Here is a 12334-nt window from a genome sequence, read left to right as displayed (position 1 = left end):
TGGGGCTAGCCTCTTCTTAACCCCTGACCCGACGTCGAGGCGCTTGCTTTACAGTATCTGTCAAGTGTGCTGCTATGGCGCCCAATCTTGCAGATTCGCAGCATACAGTGACTGCGGAAATGCCCTTTCACTTTACATCTTGTTTACCTTCATTCCAACCACTCACGTAGGGAGAATGACGTCGGCGAAACGACGTCTCTCATACCTACCACAACGACAACAGGTTTCACCTATTAACGGGGGAGGATCTTGTGACGAAGACACGGGATTGGACCACAACTGGCCCATCGTGGGTGGATCAGCTGTCGACTCTTGTTCTGTCTTTCGCAAAGGGAAGAGCCAATTTTCGAATTGTCCTGTGGTGGTTCTAACTATTTGTTCAATCTATTCCTAGCGTCCATCACAAAACCATCTTTGATGATTACTTAAAGAAGAAAAACGATTCCAAAAGACACAAGTAGCTTTTGCAATTCCCGAACTGGGAGTGATATCCCCTCCTAGAAAGGAACAAAAAGTTTCCAGCCAGTCAATCTGATTCTCGCCACAAGCACGAAGGTAGTGCCAGCTATACATAGTACTCCGGAAAACACCTTAAGACCAACCCAGCCACCAGCATTATCCAGTATGGCACCGTTAATGGGATTAGTCGTCAAACCGCCAATTGGGGTGACAAAGAGGACAATACCTGTGCGGAATCCAATCTCTGCCATCGGTGAAATCTGCATGACCAGAGGGGCAATGAGTGAGACGTAAGCACCGGAGAAGAATCCAAAGAGCGCGGCGAACGCGATGAGCGCTGGATCGTTTGTGTCGGGGAGCCAAAGCGCCAGGATCCAGAAGCCGCCAGACAAGTAGCAGACAACGATGAAAATGTTGTATCGGCCAAGTTTGTCGCCCAAGAAGCCTGAGAAGAGACGTCCAAATAGCGATCCGGCGTTCAATATAGGCAGGACGTACTGTCCTAGGTTAGGATCCATGCCCGCATCGAGGGCCTGAAGCGGAAGATAGTAGACAGGAGCGAAAAAGCCGTAGCTAAAGCAGAAGAAGCCGGCAGTGAGGAGGAGAAAGTCTGTCTCGGTGAGAGGTTTCAGGAGCCGCGCCCTGGTGACTTTGTGCGGGACTGGCGGATGGTTGACACGGACGGTCATATTGGCGATGATTAGAAGGACGAGTATGAGAAATGCGGAAATGCGCATCACCCAGCCGAAGCCAACCTCGCGGATTAGATGTGACACTATTATAGGGAATATGACACCACCCAAACTGGATCCGGTAAACAGGATTCCAAAAGCCGCGCCGCGCCTGCGACTGAACCAGCCATGAATACAGCCGATGGCTATGATGGATAGTCCGTTGGCATTTAAATTTGCACATGCAGAAAGATACAGGCATACATACCGGGTTGAAAGATCGCCGATACACCAATAGCAGAGCACAACCCCTGCGCAAGAAGGATCTGATAGTATTCGGTGCCAAGGCTGGTCATCATGATGCCAAAGACATGCAGGATGCTGCCGATTAAGATTAGCCACCGCGGCCCAAAGTGATCGTACAGGGTGCCGACGACGGGTCCCTAGAGAGAAGTCAGCAAGACGGTTTCCGAGTAACTGAAGAGCGTGAAGGCCCATCATGAAAAAGTTTTGCAACGATGGAATCCATGAGATGGTGCTTGGTGAGTAGCCACTGAGTAACTCATTTTGGTAGTATTCCTGGTAGACTCCGACGCCTATCTGTTTGTCAGCGAAAGCCTCTGGGCTCGTACACGGCGGAGACTAGTCGCACTATTTAGCCAGCCAAAACTGCAAAATGAGGTACACCAAGCACCAAGAACAACAAGCCAAGCGACGAGACCGCCGTCCGGGGTATCGTTGCCTGAAGATATTGGCTGCATAGCTTTTTCAGCCTCATGGCCGTCCGAATGGTCGCTTTGATATTCAGCATTCTCAGTCTTTTTTTCGACCGACAAGTTTCTGGCTTGTGCAGGGGACTGTTCCAGATTCGACATGATTATCTCCGAAATGTAAACCTATGCAATGATATGAAGGGGATAAGCTGTGTCTGATATGACGAGAGAAATAAGTGCCTTGGAGAGGATCTTGAGCCATTTCGCATTGCCCTCTAGGGAAATACTTATAGCCTGGAAAGACACTGGCCACTCTCGCGTCAAGCGAATATCTCGGTAGACGGTGCTACCCAAGGCCGAAAAAGTGGGAAGTCAGGCAGGCCATGTATCTGTAACGGGCGCGCGAAATAGGAAATCAAATGGATTCTCTCTATTGGCTAAAGAAGGGTTGGTGAGTTGACCTCAAATAATACAACATATTTACCTGGTCGGACCGAGGTAGAAGGCGGTTGGGTTATGATACACCGTACTTCGGGCTCGGTCGTAAATGCTAACAAAACGTGCCCGATCCAGGAGGCCGATAAGGTTCAGCTAAGTTTTGCTCGGAGCCACACAATTACGCCCGAACCATCATCTACTAGTTACGAAAACATCTCAAAGCATCTATACGATCTTTCATTAGACCGAGAAATACCACTTGAGCCTGTTCTCTACGATCCAAGTATATTGAATATGGATTCCGAATCATCAGCCGACCAGCCTTGTCTTGCTCGGCACTCCGAGCCCGAATTTGAGCAGGCAAACCGTTTCGGCAACTGCCTGCTCCCAAACCAGCAGATTAATTCCTCGTTCTTGTCACACTCGTAACAGCAGGAAGGTCCGATGCGACAAAAAAAAAGCCATGTTCCTTATGCACGCGATCTGGTAAGCCTTGCGTCTACCCGCCGTTGGGTCCCCGGACACGGCGGACGAAGAAGACCATCATGGAGAATATGACCTCCCGTATCTCCAGTCTGGAGAAATCCCTTGCCAAAGCCACAGAGGAAGAAGGACGAGGCCGGTCCGCTCCAAGGATTCCCTTTTCTGATGCCTCGAATACCACGACCTCACCGTCGTCAGTGGCAGGAACGCACTCCGGCAAATTGAACGAGAGATCCAACGAGGACATTCTTGTCCAGAAGGGGTCATCAAGCCACTATTTCAACGAAATCCTTTTGTCTAGGATTATAGGAGAAGTAAGCTATACTGATATAGACAGGAAATTAATAGTGATCTATGATTCTGACCGTTAGCACAGGAGCGAAACATCGAGTCCGTCTTGACAAGTCCACCGACAGAGCCTCCGTATCCGCCAGCATCCCCATTCAATGCCTTAGGAATCCTCTCCTCTCCTTTCCTCTCACAAGCACCCTTCAGCTTTCATCCGCTCACACCGGTGGCCGTGAAACTATGGAATATCTACACTAACAACGTGGAGAGTTGTACAGGTACAAAAATGCTGCATCTCCCCACGGATGAGTTTAAGGTTTATTCAACCATTATCGAGCCACAGACGGGATCTCTTGAGGACCTTGCTTTATGTTTTGCTATATATTTTGCGGCAACAGTCTCTCTTGACGATCTAGAAGCTGAGGCAGCTTTGGGACAAGATAAACGCACACATCTACTTAGACTCAAGGTCGGTCTAGAACAAGCTTTCGCTCAGGGAGACTTTTTGGACCGTCCAACACTGACTGGGCTTCGCTCTTTGGCGATATATCTAGTATGTTCCACTTTTCTTTCTTGCTTAAATTCTAGAATGAAGCTAAGTGGTCATCAGTCCGCGCTTCGTGTCCACAACCGCGGAAAAGGGATCTGGATTCTAAATGGCCTTGCAATCCGAATTGCTCAGTCATTGGGCCTCCATCGCGATGGAGAGCGACTTGGGCTCTCTCCCTTTCAATCTGAGATGCGTCATCGCCTTTGGTGGCACTTCCTGAGCCGCGACGGTCGTGCGGGCGAGGATTACGGTCTGGAAAACACCAGTGACCTGTTACTGATGTCCAATGTTAGCCTGCCTCTCAATGTCGACGACGCAGACCTTTATCCGGACATGGATGAGCTTCCCACGGAGAAAAAAGGCTGGACAGCCATGATGTTCTCCTGATCAACATCGACTTTGCTAAATCAATGCAGAAGTTAGCAGCCATCGCCACGCCTTCCCCACCTTCGCGCCTTCCGGGCGAAATGGTCAGATTACAAATTATCACCGAGACTAAAGCGCGAGTGGAGGAGCGGTTGAAACACTATAATCCAGTGATACCTCAACATCGTCAGACGATCCTCTGCTCCCGCTTTATACTTCGAAAGCTTGACTTTGTCACCCGGCTACAGTGGTTTTTGTTTCAGCGCCCAGGACCACGCGAAGACTTTGCGACGGAGGAGAACCTCGCTGAGGCACTCGAGATCCTAGGGCCGAGACTCTTCAACGAAGAAGACCTGTTGAAGCAATTCGCGTGGGCAAGGAAGGCCTATCCACAATATCATGTTATGATGTATATTCTGTGGCATCTGTGTATTAAACCCGAGGGCCCCAATATTGAGAGGGCATGGGAAGCGGTCGAAACCCTATCCTTTCGCGAGCTTTGGGATGAGTCCACCCAAGGGTTTGGATCCAAGTCGGCAGTGTTGGCGGCCCTTGAAACCAAAGCCGTGTTCGTGAGAAAAAAGATTGAAACCTTGAACCCAGAAGGGAACACTAGAAATAGTGAGAGTCATTCGGCCTTAGTATCGGGAGAAGCAGGACAAGGCGCATCTGAGGATGAAGTGCATTGGGCATCTCTGCTCGGAGATATGGGCTGTGGGGAGCTTGATTTCGATGTCGCCATCGATGAGTGGCCAAACTGGGCAACAATAGTTCAGAGTTTCCAGCCTGACGGTCAGATCTTCCCCGGTATATTGCCACAAAGCTGGTAGACGTGTTGTGGGGTCCGTTTGCATGCACCCAGATTAATGGCCTGGCCACATTTCCAGTGACAATACTCCACGAAGTATCCTGCAATCTGTACACGAGAGCTGGCAGCCATCTGATTAACTTTGGCAGTTGTCCCACAACACTGAAACTGGATCAAACAGCCTAATGGGAGGTACCACAACGAATGGCGATATTTGTACCCGAAAAATTCTCAACACAATCATACTGATGCACACAAGGGAGCTTCACATCACGCTACCCGTTGCAGCCCTCTGTGAGATATTTTGACGATGTATTATAGACGGCATCTTGAAGCGATGAGAGAAAAAATCCGCCCGAAAAGGTATGTTTCCTCGCAATGAAGAGACGGCACGCCCGCAAGCATCTGCAGACGGGAGCCGCTGGTCCCAATCTGGCCACAGTCAAAGATTCTCTACGCTTCTACATCGTTATAGCATGCTTCACTTACGTCACACGGACTGACATCGAAAGGAACGAAGTGTATAGATTTAGATTGAATTCTTTTATTCTTTTAGCCCTATATTAGTATGAGAACTAAGACCCCTTCAATGAGTATGGCGGATCCTAACTCTCAAGGGAATTCTTGTCGACAAACATAGCGCCCAAAATACAATTTCCCTGTCCGAGAATGCACTTGTGCCTTCTCAGCTGAAAACTCGCGACGGCTTGATCAATTCAATGAAGGGTTAGAGCTATGCTCCCCCCCCCCAATAGCTCTCAATATATGCTGAGCCAAGCGAACGTAAGTGAGAATCATATGCTCCTGCCACTTGCTGGTACGCACACTTTTTCCCATCTTCCTCTTGAAGGTCGGAGCCATGTTGACCTGATTTGGAATTTCATGAGGGCTTAGCAAAGAGTTAGAACCGACACTTAAAGGAGTCTTGGGAAAGTTTCATTTTCTCCACATGCTCTCTTTCCAATTGACAACCTCGTGCAAAATGTAACATGAGGCTAGGGGAAATCAAGGGGTATTGACCTCCGAAAAAGGTGGGGATCCTGATCTCCCGAGAACTAAGCCCCATCAAGTAATAAAATCCATAGAGTGATTGGTCCAACGTCATAAAGGAACTCTCTTCGCTAGATACTGTATCTTCCTCCTCATCAGCGACTGCTGACCCATGGTCCATGTTCCCATCCCTCGGTTTCGCTACCTCTTGTATATTTTGTGGAGGGAGCTGGAGTAATTTGTGGAGCGGGATGGCGTCGACGCCTTTCCAACTCCACAAGGGGTTGGGTTTCTGGCCACTACGCGGACTACTGGCACCATTGACCCGCCATGTGATTCCATACTGCCTGCGTAAGTTGATCCACTCTGCCTAAAATTGTCCTTCTAGGGTACAAGTCCAACAACAACAATAGCAACAATGGCGGATGGAGGCCCCAAACTCCGACGAAATTGTCAATCAGTTTAGCGCCTGAGAGGCCTTGCATACTTGACCTTTAAACCGCATCTCAATGAATTTACCTCCACACCTTCAATATCCTTTCTATCCCAAAGAGTCCATTTTAGATGGTCTGGACCCTTCTTGGATTCTTGAAACCCGCGTTCTCAATCCTGTGATCTTTTACCTGTAGAGCACTTTTCTTCTCTTGGTTTTCTTTACGTTCTACGTCCTCAAACGGACTCTCTTCACGAAAACCACGTCTCATAGCAGCCGTGCTCCGAAATGGACACATCAACTGCACCAGTCTCCCAGGAAGGAGAAGGCCATCTTGAGCATCGATTCTCGCGGCTTACCATGATAGGCCTGACCTTTGGCATTCTCAAGTATCCCAGCTCGTTTTCGCCAGGAAACGACCATGCTTGCTAACAAACCCTTCCAGCACCTGGATCTGTCTCGCCGGCTCACTCGGCATCGTCATGCCATCCGGCAGTTCTGTTTCTTTCCTCTACGGCTTCGTCTTCTGTGTCATCTGCAATCTTTGCCTGTCAGCTAGTGTGGGAGAGCTGAGCTCGATCCGGCCTACAGCGGGAGGGCAATACCATTATGCGTACGCCTTAGCGACCGATTACTGAAAGAAGTCGATGGTACGTGGGCGAGATTCATTCTCATTCGTGCGGGACAGGCTCCAGGGCATTCTTTGCTGGTAAGCCAGTAAGCCCAAGTTACTCGGAAATTTGTCCCTCTGAACCACATTCCAGCTCAATTCATATCGGCGGCGGCAGTTGTCGGATCGGACGGCGCATATGAGATCACTCCATGGAAGACGTACCTCATCTTCTTGGGCGTATCAACATTCACAGTCCTGCTCAACATTTTTGGCTACCGCATTCTGAACCGGTGGAATGAATTCGCCTGTGTGTAGAGCCTTGATTTACACTTTTCTTCGCGAAGCCCTAACTGATGTCTTCTCACAGTGTTTTGGTCCGTCTTGGGATGTATTGTGGTAAGCATTACGATACTGGCTACAGGGAAGAAGACATCTGCCAAACATGTCTTCACAAACTTCACCAATTCTACGGGCTGGAGCGACGGCATGGCATGGATCCTGGGGCTCTTGCAGTCTGCTCTTTCATTGATTGGTTTCGATGCGGTAGGTAACAAAGCTCACCCTATCTTTTGCTGTAGTCGAAGTCCAGCCGTGGAATTCACTCACGGAATAATGCATCACAGGTTGCCCATCTGACGGAAGAAATGAAAAGCCACAACGCGACGCTCCGCAAGCCATGGTGGCCGCAGTTGGCATTGGTGGAACAACGGGCAATCTCTTCATCTTAGTGATGCTATTCAGCCTTGTTGACGTTGACGCCATCCTCTCCACCAACACAAATGTGTCTGTCACAGAGATGATATATCAGGCGACGAGAAGTCGAGCGGCTGCAGTGGTGCTCAGCTGTGCTCTGGCTATTTGCTTTGTTAATGGGACGAATGGATGCGTCACCTCCGGAAGCCGATTGCTGTGGGCAATGGCAAGAGATAATGGATCGCCGTTTTCAAAATTGTAGGGTTTTTTTTCTTTTCGATGATCTGACTGAACGTTTTAGCCTCTCCCACATTACACCTGGCTTGAATGTCCCAATGCGCGCCATTCTGGCGGCGGCAGTCTTCAACATGCTCTTCGGACTGTTATATCTCGGTAGCCCCTCGGTCATTAATCCTCTACCAGATCAGGGCAACTGATGCGGTCCCACAGGTCCCACTGTTGCCTTTAACGCCTACTGCGCTAGCTGTACAATATTTCTGAACATGAGTTATGCCATTCCTGTGACGATCCTACTTCTGTGTGGACGGAAGCTCGTCAACAAAAACCGACCTGTTTTCTTCCTGGGTCACATTGTCGGCTATGTGGTGAATTGGACATCGGTGCTCTTCGTGTGTATAACATCAATTGCATGTGACCTTCAGAAATCCCCTAAAGACTTTGATATCTTGGACTCGAATGCATTTAGCTGACCGCAACTCGGTGTGTTCCAGTTCTTCTGTTTCCCACGATTCCTTCCGGTTGATGCGTCCACAATGAGTGAGTCTCTGTTCGCTGCACAATCGCTTTCCTCTACTCGAATATGATACCGATTTAATTGTCTGTAGACTATGTAGCCGCTGTCGTCGGTATTTTCCTCATTTTTGCCACTGGACTTTGGCTGGCAAAGCGCGGCCAATACAATGGACCGGTAAGTATTGTGGTCTTTACACCATTTGTTCTGGCCTGCCTTATGCGGGCCATCCAAACAGCTTGGTCTGCATCGGCAGTTAGCTGACTTTTCCTGCGTTAATAGCAATTTGAGATCATCCTGGGAGAAGACGTGCTGGCTGCAACTCCTGCGATCGAAGCGGCCAAAGGGGGGATGGAACATCGAGAGCAGGTATAAATCGTTCCGCAGATGTCATTGTCGCATTTTGAGACTGGTGGATATCTAGCCCTCAAAATATTATGCATGATTTCGTCGGTCGAGATCTCTGTTTAGAATCTTAGTCATACCGAATTGCTCAAGACGGCTCCATGAGGATGCGCTAAACAGTAAACGATGAAACTTAGTATAGGGATCTGTGCCAAAAGAGCCAAGACTCATGACATGTCGAGTACGAAGACGAGTAAACAGGCTAACATCAACATGCTTCATTCAGCCCATAGTCGTATGTAACCCGCGATCAATCATGACATCGATCCAGTAAGGGTTGTCATCTCCCTTATCGAGCCTGTCCCACACTGCTTCGACTAGATCGAGGCAGGTTCGTATTGGAAGTGGAGGAAGGACATTTACAAATAGGTTGAGTCGGCCTCGGACAAACTTCCGGGCTTGGAAAACCTTGAAAGCAAAGGATAACGATGACATGCCATCCTCGTTTTCCGAAGGACCATTAGTTGTGGTGCCCATTTGAGTAAAATCGGAAGCTGGATCAGAGAATTGGTTAAAGTCACCTATTCTTGATCTAGAAAGACCTCCAGTAGGAATATCACGCATGGCGGGAGCACGGAGCTCGCTTGCGCAGATAACTAGCATGAAAGGTTGCAGACATCTCGTCCTCGAGCTGGCCGGGATAGATTCCAAAAGTTGTAGAGTATCGATGGCGAAGTCGGTGATCCACTTACGTGCCTTGGCCATCAGGTTGCCCACAGGCTGCCCGTCTTCAACTAAGCCAAGCCAGTTGTCTTCGTCAGGAGTGTCCATCCCAACAACTGAACCGAGGGCATCCAGGGACACTTGTTGACCCATCCGGCTCATCAGCAAGTCTGGAAACACTCGGTATAAATTAATAAGACCCGTGCGTCGGTACACCTCTGCGATATTCTGAAGATGCCAAACCGGTGTCTCCATGTCGCCTGGGCTGATGATCTCAGATTCGGAAATGCCGGCTAGGCTTTCCAATCGCGATTCGAGATGCTGTGCGAGCTGGAATGATGACAGGGATTGATTGATGGAGTACTCCAGGGGAAGGGATGTTGAACGTGCTCGTAATCGTTCCCGGCGGACTAGGCAACCAACTGGAGCTCTGTCCAATCATGAGAAGTGCTAGGGGTGACTTCTCATCCTGTGCTGGAGCCCTGCAGATCATCGAGATTGCTTCTCGCCGAAGCCGGTTGGAGAGTTTTCTGAAAAAAGGGTGCTCATCGACGAGGCATGCAGAAGCCATGCTTTGCAAAGTGCGGTGCAAGGCAGGAGACAGCGTCCAGAGGTGGCCGACAGTGGTGTGGAATGGGTTCATACTGCTGTCATAACAGGAAAAGAGTCCTGCCGTGACTTTGAAATAGTACTCGACCAAAGAAGATGAGAAGTTCATAAGTCCCTGCGAAGGTGCCACAGGGAAATGAAGGCTGGCAACCTCACAACCAGGGCTGAAGTAGATTTCAGCTGCTGGACCGATAGAGAACGTGGACGGAGACTTAAATTCTTGAGCGCTGGAGTATTCGCTGAGTGTTTCTTGCTGGTTGTACCTTGGTGTCACAGTTGAAATACCCGGTAGAGGTACGGTGGTATCAAAACCCGTATCCCAAGGGCTAACATCCATGGTCTTTATGGGTACGTTCTGCAATTCGACGGTAGATGGGGGTACTGAAGGGTTTTCCAAAACTTCAAAGGCCTTCACTATACTCGGGCACATCGCATCCCACCAAAAAGTCATCTTCGACGGGAGCGACCGAAGCAACCGGTGGAGGCCGAGGAGACCTGGGAACAGATTTCACCTTCGACCGAAACGTCTCATGCTTGGTCGACCACTTCAGAGATTGATTGTATCCGGGACAGTTGACCCCGGCTGACTGACAACGACCACATTTAGGCTTCTTCTCGTCGCATTTAAACCGCTTTTCCTTGCATCTCCTACAGCCACCTCGCGACCTCGGTGCTCTCCGACCGATTTTCATTATGACGAACGACTGAAGGATTCCAGCTATCTGCGTGAACGTGCCATTGGACTTTGCAGATATATCAAACCGCCGGTCCAGAATCCCTTGTTCCTCTACTTGCGTATGATCGAAGAAAGTGATGGAGAGCATCTGCAGAAGCAATTGGAGATGCATAGACGATCGAAGGCAAAGGTGCGGGGGCCCCGGCTTCCCACCTCCCCCACGTTTCCCCATGGTGAAATCCCGAGGAGTCTTACACATGGCCCGAGGAGTTCTTCTTCATTAGCTCCATATGTATTAAGCCACGCAAGTTATGATGTGCACCACTATTTGACTTGCCCTTCGCACATCAATGAAATTAACATGACATTTTGAGTCTGAGTTCGACATCTCTTGTGCAACTTGGGTTGAAGGAGTGTATCTACTTGTTGCACTACTGAGGGTCCCTTAATAGATGTACGAATGCCCCGTCGTTGCGCAGAGCAACCGTCAGTGTTGCCGTCGCCTATGGAAACCTCCACTGTATCTTCTGTCAATTGTGGAGTGTCCGTCAGGCTTTGATGGTATAATGACAATCGAATTGCCATCCTTCAGATGTTGGCCTTCACGGGGTTGACAAATTTTTGTGTAGACACCGGGCTTCCATGCAGACACTCCTATGTCGCCTGTCGAACAATCCTTATTGGAAAGGTTTATCACCCTTATGCAGGATATAGGGGAAGAATAGGAGTAGAAAAGGGTCAACCAAGCACGTATTTATACTGGTAACCTGGCAGGACCAGTTGCCAAAGAGGCAGAGCACTCAATACATCTCATTTGCACCCCCAAGTTTGACACCTCCAAATGGCTCAGTAATCTGTGATATTCATCGGCGCCGGGGGCCCTTAAAAAGGATGTACGATGCGTACATCCTTCGATAACTATATAGTCTGACGGTCCCCTTGATCCTTTCGAAGAGGACAAGCCTTCCGGATAATCACATCCTCTATGATAAGTGGCGACGCCAAGGCTTGCAAAGACCTTCAGAGGCGTTGTACGCTTCCTACACGCTTCGATACTATATAGTCTAACGATCCCTTGGACCCCTTCGAAATAGGACAAGTCCTCCATAACATCACATACAGTAAACCCTGCCCCTAGCTCACGCGCAGTTCATCCGGGTAGTGGCCGCTTTTACCACCACTCCCCTAAGTCCCTCTCTCTCGCACCGTCGCCCTCACCACACAACGTACACTACAATTGTGGAGCACCAGGATAGCCTGGCTAGGCACAAGGACAACCTTCCGATCCTTCTCGTGACCACTGTTAGACATGGTCAGAATGGTGACTATTGCTCTAGCGATGCACTTGTAGACTGTGGACGAAGTGTGACTTTTATGTTTGGGATGTAGCGTCGACTCGCAACTTATCGTCTCTCTGCGTATTCTGCGCCGTCCTGTCACGGGATTGTTGTTGATATTGCATGGCTGACCGTCCATGGTATGCTTCAAGACCGGCAGGGCGACCAATAATTGTCCCTGGTTGACTTTTGTTGCGTTCATAATTCTCCTCAGCTTCTTCTTGCATGTCTGATATTGCGTGACTCGTACAATAGCAGCGGCACATCCAGGTCAAAGGGAAACCACCATCGCGTACATATTCGGATGCTGAATAATTGTATGTCTGCCTCATGATGAGTGTAGATTCGAGATAATTAGAATTGATCGAAGAAGGCAAGGAGATCGATT

At 49.3% G+C, this 12334-nt stretch overlaps 7 protein-coding genes across 7 annotated transcripts; 3 read left to right on the top strand and 4 right to left on the bottom strand.

The window, feature by feature from the left end:
• Positions 1–497: 497 nt before the first annotated feature.
• Z518_05714 (uncharacterized protein) lies at positions 498–2005 on the bottom strand (the record flags this gene model as incomplete). Its single annotated transcript, XM_013416525.1, has 3 exons — positions 498–1336; positions 1399–1573; positions 1763–2005. The coding sequence occupies 3 exons, from the start codon at positions 2003–2005 to the stop codon at positions 498–500; spliced, it is 1257 nt and encodes a 418-aa protein (XP_013271979.1).
• Positions 2006–2826: 821 nt separating this feature from the next.
• Z518_05713 (uncharacterized protein) lies at positions 2827–3989 on the top strand (the record flags this gene model as incomplete). Its single annotated transcript, XM_013416524.1, has 3 exons — positions 2827–3078; positions 3141–3605; positions 3663–3989. The coding sequence occupies 3 exons, from the start codon at positions 2827–2829 to the stop codon at positions 3987–3989; spliced, it is 1044 nt and encodes a 347-aa protein (XP_013271978.1).
• An 80-nt stretch (positions 3990–4069) lies between these two features.
• On the top strand, positions 4070–4798 carry Z518_05712 (uncharacterized protein; the record flags this gene model as incomplete). Its single annotated transcript, XM_013416523.1, has 1 exon — positions 4070–4798. One exon carries the CDS (start codon positions 4070–4072, stop codon positions 4796–4798), a length of 729 nt encoding a protein of 242 aa, XP_013271977.1.
• A 1689-nt stretch (positions 4799–6487) lies between these two features.
• Z518_05711 (uncharacterized protein) lies at positions 6488–8631 on the top strand (the record flags this gene model as incomplete). The annotated part of the gene is made up of 11 exons (XM_013416522.1): positions 6488–6588; positions 6645–6812; positions 6895–6908; positions 6964–7119; positions 7180–7355; positions 7465–7763; positions 7807–7898; positions 7956–8134; positions 8237–8282; positions 8351–8433; positions 8539–8631. The coding sequence occupies 11 exons, from the start codon at positions 6488–6490 to the stop codon at positions 8629–8631; spliced, it is 1407 nt and encodes a 468-aa protein (XP_013271976.1).
• Positions 8632–8883: 252 nt separating this feature from the next.
• On the bottom strand, positions 8884–9579 carry Z518_05710 (uncharacterized protein; the record flags this gene model as incomplete). Its single annotated transcript, XM_013416521.1, has 1 exon — positions 8884–9579. One exon carries the CDS (start codon positions 9577–9579, stop codon positions 8884–8886), a length of 696 nt encoding a protein of 231 aa, XP_013271975.1.
• A 19-nt stretch (positions 9580–9598) lies between these two features.
• Positions 9599–10384, bottom strand: Z518_05709 (uncharacterized protein; the record flags this gene model as incomplete). Its single annotated transcript, XM_013416520.1, has 1 exon — positions 9599–10384. One exon carries the CDS (start codon positions 10382–10384, stop codon positions 9599–9601), a length of 786 nt encoding a protein of 261 aa, XP_013271974.1.
• Positions 10385–11981: 1597 nt separating this feature from the next.
• On the bottom strand, positions 11982–12173 carry Z518_05708 (uncharacterized protein; the record flags this gene model as incomplete). The annotated part of the gene is made up of 1 exon (XM_013416519.1): positions 11982–12173. The coding sequence occupies one exon, from the start codon at positions 12171–12173 to the stop codon at positions 11982–11984; it is 192 nt and encodes a 63-aa protein (XP_013271973.1).
• Between the last annotated feature and the right edge of the window lie 161 nt (positions 12174–12334).

This window comes from Rhinocladiella mackenziei (genome assembly GCF_000835555.1).
Source record: "Rhinocladiella mackenziei CBS 650.93 unplaced genomic scaffold supercont1.4, whole genome shotgun sequence".
Classification (NCBI taxonomy): domain Eukaryota; kingdom Fungi; phylum Ascomycota; class Eurotiomycetes; order Chaetothyriales; family Herpotrichiellaceae; genus Rhinocladiella; species Rhinocladiella mackenziei.
Note: the sequence above shows the minus strand (reverse complement) of the source record. Positions and strands in the feature narration are given on the sequence as shown.